The sequence below is a fragment of the Silene latifolia genome, chromosome 3, assembly GCF_048544455.1.
Source record: "Silene latifolia isolate original U9 population chromosome 3, ASM4854445v1, whole genome shotgun sequence".
Taxonomy (NCBI): domain Eukaryota; kingdom Viridiplantae; phylum Streptophyta; class Magnoliopsida; order Caryophyllales; family Caryophyllaceae; genus Silene; species Silene latifolia.
Window position 1 is genome coordinate 152,265,550 of NC_133528.1, and position 6,718 is coordinate 152,272,267.

Sequence of the window (6,718 nt, forward strand, 5' to 3'; positions counted from 1 at the left end):
CAAAACAATTTGGCGCCCACCGTGGGGCCTCAGTGATCAATCTCTCATAAAACCGAAATTAAGCAATCCGTCTGTCATCATGTCTGGAGCCAGCGCAAGTTCGTGCAGCACCCAGGGGGCGTCCTCCCAAACTTGGGAAGACCTCTACCGGCGAGCACGGATCGCCATCGCTCCGTCAAGCGGCCGATCGGGATGGCCCCGGTCAGCACCTCCCCGAGAGCCATGCCACCGCCTTTCAAGCCACCCCAAGCGCCTAAGGCATCAGCAACACCCGTTGTTACGAGATCCGGCAGGGAAAGCAGTCCCAGCAGGATCCAGACTCAGGAGGCTGCATCAGGAGGAGTCCCGAAAAAGTCAGGAGCCTCATCACCAGACCCAATGCGAGTGGTGTTGGAGGGAATGGATACCCTGCACCGGGCCATTGAAAGCTTGAGGAAGGACAACCAAGACCTCAGGAGCCAAATCGCAGCAGTAACCAGGACCTCCTCAGCCGCGCTGTCTCCACCTTCCGAGGTCCCGTTTGATCACCGGCGCAGTCCCGAGCACAGATCCCATCGTAGCCGATCACTAGATCGGATCTTGAAGGAGTACCACCCAGAGGAGCCATCGAGCCCGGTGGATTAGGGTTCTGTCCTTTGATCGACCAATCGCCTTGCGCCCAACCCCAGGTAGTGCTCGTCTAATAGTCGGTAGGAACTAACTCGCAACTTTTGCGGGAACACCCCTCCAGAAGGTGGCAGGATGGAATCCAGGACCCAGCATCGGCATGAGGAACCCAGCAAGCGGACATTTCTCAGGAGGAACCTGGGTGGGAGGAACCTCTCCTCAACAAGCACCAGAGTGGCAGCCAGGAACCATCATCCACGCCACACCTTTAGCAAGTCAGCCAGGCAGTCAGTTCCCAGGAGGAGCCTGGTTGGGAGGTACATCTGTTGGCTCTTTTCCGCCTGTCTCTAACCCTCTTGCAGAACAGTGACTTCTCGGAACAACAAGATACCGGGAGCCGAGGGACCGATGTACGGGATTCCTGGTGTAGCAAGACCCCTGGAGAAGGTGGCACGAGATAGCTACGCAGATTCCCCCTTCGTGGATGACATAGCCCTTGTCGGTGTCCCAAAAGGGTGCGTGCCACCAGCCATGACGCTTTACGATGGAACCACGGATCCTCTTGACCATATCAACCACTACAAACAGAAGATGATGGCGATCACCGCGACAGGCTCCTTGAAGGAAGCCTGTATGTGTAAAGGGTTTGGATCTACCCTGTCCGGAGCAGCCTTGCAATGGTTCGTCAGCCTGCCAAACAGAAGTATAACCTGCTTTGCCGACTTAGTCAATGCCTTCCACCAGCAGTTTGCCAGCAGCCGCAGAACAGAAAAACAAACCAGTGACCTGTACCGGATAGTGCAGGGGCCTGAGGAGGCCACCAGAGATTTTCTGAACAGGTTCAACAGGGAGAAGGTGGCAATCCCTCGGTGCGACATAGCCACAGCCATAGAAGCATTCCGCCAGGGGCTCCGCCAGGAGTCAGACTTGTATAAAGATTTGACCAAGTACCCGTGCACTACCTTCGAGGAGGTGCAGACAAAGGCAATTGCAGTCATGCGGCTGGAAGAAGACTCAGGGCCCAGGAGAACAGTTTATGGCACAGATTCTACATCCAGAAAGGCACCTGTGGAGAAGCAGAATGAAAGAGCCAAACCCTACAGCAAACCTGTGAATAAAGTATCGGAGGGCCCTGGAGGAAAGAACAACTCAGAGCCACCTCCGAAAGTAAGTGAGTATAAATTCTCAACCAATCTTGCAGGTGTACTCAAGGCCCTAAAGGAGATCCGAGGAGTCAGGTGGCCCAGGAAGCGGACTGACGAGCGTCCTAACGACAAGAGAGACTCCAGTAAAAGGTGTGAATACCATGATGACATCGGCCATGACACCGACGAATGCTACACCTTGAGAAAGGAAGTCAAATTCCAGTACGATCGAGGAAACTTGGACCATCTATTGCCAGGAGGCTCCACCAAAGTTCATTCCACTAACCAGGTTCTACCTACTCCTCCCCCTGTGTGCAGTAGAATTGTGAATGTTATTACAGGAGGCTCAGAAGTGTGCGGCCTGACCTATTCAGCAGCCAAAAGACACGCCACACAAACCAAAGGAGATAAGCCAGAGTTTTCTGCAGAGTCACCGCCAGGACCTCCCTGCAGGTCACCTTTGATGAAACAGACGCACAAAATGCTCCGAACAACACCACGACGCTCCGATCATCACCCTCCCCATAGGAAAACTGCGAGGTACGGAAGATCCTGGTGGACACGGGAAGCTCCGTCAACCCGATTATCTTTGGAAACACTAAAGGTCATGGGGTTCGGCGAGAAGGATTTGGCAACGAAAGAGGTACCCCTAGTCGGCTTTAGTGGCGAAACGAAGCACTCTCTGGGAGAAATCGTCATCCCGACCTATGCCAAAGGAGTCAACAAGCAGGTAAGATACTTGGTTATTGATGGGCCCTCTACTTACAATGTGATTCTTGGCAGGCCCTGGATCCACGAAATGAAGGCGGTACCTTCAACTTACCACCAATGCCCGAAATTCCCAACACCTTGGGGAGTGCAAGAGATACGTGGGGATCAGGAGGAAGCCAAGAATTGCTATAAGATAGCCCTAAAACCAAACGGACCGCCAAAGATAGCAATTACAGAGCCGAGCATCCGGGAAGAATACGTCGAGCCACCTCAGGCGAGAGCTAGACGAGATCAGCCTGGATGAGCTGCAGCCAGAACGAACCATACTCATCGGGTCAGAATGCACAGGTAAAGCCCGTCAGGAACTTGTTCAATTATTGCGAGCTAACATGGACTGCTTTGCTTGGTCCCACAATGACATGGTAGGTATAGATCCAAGTATCATAACACACAAGCTGAGTGTGGACCCAAGCTATAAACCTATCCAGCAGAAGAGGAGGAAGATTGCTCTCGAGAGGAACCAGGTCATAAACCAGGAGGTAGACAACTTGCTCGCTGCTGGAAAAATCAGGGAAGTAAAGTACCCGGAATGGTTGTCTAATGTGGTGGTAGTCCCGAAAAAGAATGGCAAGTGGAGGGTTTGTGTTGATTTCACGGACCTAAATAAAGCTTGCCCTAAAGACCCGTTCCGCCGCACACATAGACGCTATGGTGGACGCCACAGCAGGCCATGAAATGCTCACATTCCTGGATGCTTGGAGTGGCTACAACCAGATCAAGATGCACCCAGATGATCAAGAGAAAACGGCATTCAGGTCAGAGCGAGGTATCTATTGCTATAACGTGATGCCCTTTGGTCTAAAGAATGCGGAGTTCCACCTACCAACGGTGGTGAACACTATGTTCAAAGAACAAATAGGCCGCACCATGGAGGTGTACATCGATGACATGGTGGTGAAATCAAAGCAAGCTACCCAGCACGTTGAGCATCTGGCTGACACTTTCAGCACCCTGAGAAAATATGAAATGAAGCTGAATCCCTCGAAGTGCACTTTCGGAGTCTCCAGTGGGAAGTTCCTGGGATATATGGTCACCCAGAGGGGGATAGAAGCCAGCACTGATCAAATCAAGGCCATACTCCAGCTGAAGTCACCTCAAAAGCCAAAGGACGTGCAGCGCCTGACGGGACGAGTAGCTGCCCTGAACAGGTTCATAGCAAGGTCCTCAGACAGATGCAGGCTGTTTTATGACATCCTGAGAAAGAGCCAAAAGTTCGAGTGGACGGAGGAGCATGAGGCAGCACTCAACGAGCTGAAAAGATATCTGAGCACTCCACCACTACTATCGGAAGCGAACACGGAGAGCCCTTGTCTTTGTACCTCTCGGTAACGGAGGTGGTGTCGGTGCAGTGCTAGTTCGAGAGCAAGAAGGAATACAAAGATCCAAAGTATACTATGTCGGTAAGTCCCCGCTACTACTGCGAAACCAGGTACACCTCACTCGAAAAACTTGTACTTGCGCTGGTCACAGCCTCCTATAAGTTGCGACCTTATTTTGAATCACATACTATCTCTGTGGTAACTAACTACCCTCTTAAGACTATAATGAGGAAACCAGAGTTATCAGGAAGAATGACCAAGTGGTCCATACACCTGAGTGGCTACGATCTGAAATTCGAACCTCGGACAGCAATAAAGTCCCAGGCTCTGGCAGACTTCGTCTCCGACTTTTCCCCCTCCCTCCAGATGCGGGCTGAGAAGGAAATCCTCACTCTAGAGGAGGATAAGGGAGAACAGGTGTGGGAGCTGAATGTAGATGGAGCCTCGAATATGAAGGGAGCAGGAGTTGGCCTGGTCCTTAAGTCACCCCAAGGAGACCTACTGGTCCAGGCAGTTCGGTGCGAATTCAAAGCTACCAATAACGAGGCAGAATATGAGGCCTTGATCTTGGGTCTGCAGCTGGCTCTGGACCTAAAAATCAGGCACCTCCAGGTATACAGCGACTCCCAACTCATCGTAAACCATGTAAATAACTCTTATGCAGCTAGGGACCCCACTATGATGGCCTACCTGGAAATAGCGCAAGCATTGAAACTCAGGTTCCAGACCTTCAACATCAAGCAAATCCCCAGGGACCAGAACGTGGAGGCTGACGCCTTAGCTGCCCTGGGGGTAACATTTAAGGCAGGTACAGTCACCACCGTACCTATCGTCCACGTACTAGAACCTGCAATATCAAAAGCAGAACAGGACAACGAAGGCACAGCTGGCTCGCCAAAATCACAGGAAGAAGGGGTGTTAGCAAACACCACCGGCCAAGAAGAGGCTGTAGATTGGAGGAAGCCTTATCAAGATTGGTTGCAGAATGACACACTTCCAGCAGACAAAAAAGAGGTAAGAAGCTTTAAAATGCGAGCCTCCAGATTTGTACTGATTGATGGTGTCTTGTTCAGGAAATCCCATGCAGGACCCTACCTGAGGTGCCTGGATAAGGAGGAAGCCCAGGCTGTTTTGCATGCTATCCACAGTGGTGAATGCGGAAACCATGCAGGGGGCAGGAGCCTGTCCAACAAGGCCCTCAGGCAGGGGTACTTCTGGCCCACGATGCGCAAGGATGCTATGGAATACGCGAAAAAGTGTGACGCCTGCCAAAGGCATGCACCGATCGACCACCCACCACTGCGAGAACCCTCGCACCCGAGTTATTTCCCCCTGGCCCTTTATGAAATGGGGTATGGATATAGTAGGACCGCTACCCAAGGCACCAGGAAACAAGGTCTATATGCTCGCCATGACGGACTACTTCTCCAAATGGATAGAGGCAGAATCATTCTCTCAGGTTACCGAGGCCCAGGTGATATCTTTTATTAAACGCAACATCATCTGTAGGTTTGGTATTCCATCTGAAATAATATGCGATAATGGGTCTCAGTTTATTGGCAATAAGACAGAGGCATTTTGTGCTAGTTGGAACATTTCATTGCAGAAGTCTACTCCCAGAAACCCTCAGTCCAATGGCGGTGAGTCCAAAGAATAAAATCATAGTGGAGAACCTGAGAAAGAAGCTGGAGGAAATTGGGGGCAAATGGGCAGAGGAGCTACCACTAGTCCTATGGGCTGACAGGACCACCCCTAAAGTAGCCACGGGGCAAACCCCCTTCAGCCTGGTGTTCGGGGCTGAAGCAGTTATCCCTTCAGAGGTCAGGGTTCCTACCCACAGGTACGGGTGCCTGACAGAGGAGCGGAACCAGGTGGAAATGGCAAGCAGTTTAGATACGGTGGATGAGCTCAGAACCAGCGCCCAGATCAGGATGGCCTCATACAGTGACAAAGGGGTGGCCGAAGCTACAACAAAAATGTAAAGGTCAGGACCCTGCAAGTAGGAGACTTGGTCCTGAGGAAGGTTTTCCAGAACACTAAAAACCAGAGAGCAGGCAAATTTGCCTACAATTGGGAAGGACCGTACCAGGTGGAAAGTATCATCGGAAATGGAGCCTACAGGCTCATGACAATGGAAGGGCAAATGGTCCCTAGATCATGGAATATCATCCACCTGAAGAAGTATTACATATAAAGCGACCAGAGCAGTCAGCAACCAGACATGAAATATGACCCCACCAGGTTCCAGGTTTTGCAAAAGTGTCCTTTTCATTTCTAAGAGCTTCAATTTTTCAAATAGAACCTTAAAAATCCTTTTATGAGCTTCCAAATAGAACTTTTGACTTCAAGTTATCAAATTGTAATCAAAATTTCAGTATGCCTTAAACAAATTTAAAATTTAAAATCTAAAGTTTTATCAACAATACGCTTTGGGCTTATTTCAAAATTTGCATGCTCTAGAAGATAGGAGCCTGCGAAAGCTAATCTGGTGGAGTTTCTATGTCCCTACACAGAGAAGCACGGACTTATGGCTAAGTACCCACAGATCGGATGAACTAGACTCCTGCAGTACTCAGCATCCGTGCAAGCGAGGTTCCTCTGAAACAGAGGGGCAATTAGATCCCAGAGCCTCCAATCAACAGAAGCCGGCAATTATACAACGAAAAAGGTGCACGCACGACAAAATAAAGGTACGCCAGAAAACGGCAGAATATTAACTAAAGCGCCTGAAAACGGCAAAATGTCAAAGTACGCTTCGCTCCCATGAGCAAAGCCAAAACATACCGAAAATTATCCGAAAAACTAATAAAAGTTTTATGCCACACAGGGCCCAGAAACTAAAATACTGAGAATAGAAAAGGAAGCTGGTTCAGGAGC

The 6,718-nt window shown here is 50.3% G+C and overlaps 3 protein-coding genes across 3 annotated transcripts; all 3 read left to right on the top strand.

Annotated features, from left to right (window-relative positions):
* The first annotated feature begins 1,014 nt into the window (after positions 1–1,014).
* LOC141649981 (uncharacterized) lies at positions 1,015–2,766 on the top strand. The gene has a single exon (XM_074458644.1). It carries the CDS (start codon positions 1,015–1,017, stop codon positions 2,764–2,766), a length of 1,752 nt encoding a protein of 583 aa, XP_074314745.1.
* A 1,150-nt stretch (positions 2,767–3,916) lies between these two features.
* On the top strand, positions 3,917–5,332 carry LOC141649982 (uncharacterized). The gene has a single exon (XM_074458645.1). The coding sequence runs from the start codon at positions 3,917–3,919 to the stop codon at positions 5,330–5,332; it is 1,416 nt and encodes a 471-aa protein (XP_074314746.1).
* A 50-nt stretch (positions 5,333–5,382) lies between these two features.
* On the top strand, positions 5,383–5,823 carry LOC141649983 (uncharacterized). The gene has a single exon (XM_074458646.1). The coding sequence runs from the start codon at positions 5,383–5,385 to the stop codon at positions 5,821–5,823; it is 441 nt and encodes a 146-aa protein (XP_074314747.1).
* Positions 5,824–6,718: the final 895 nt, after the last annotated feature.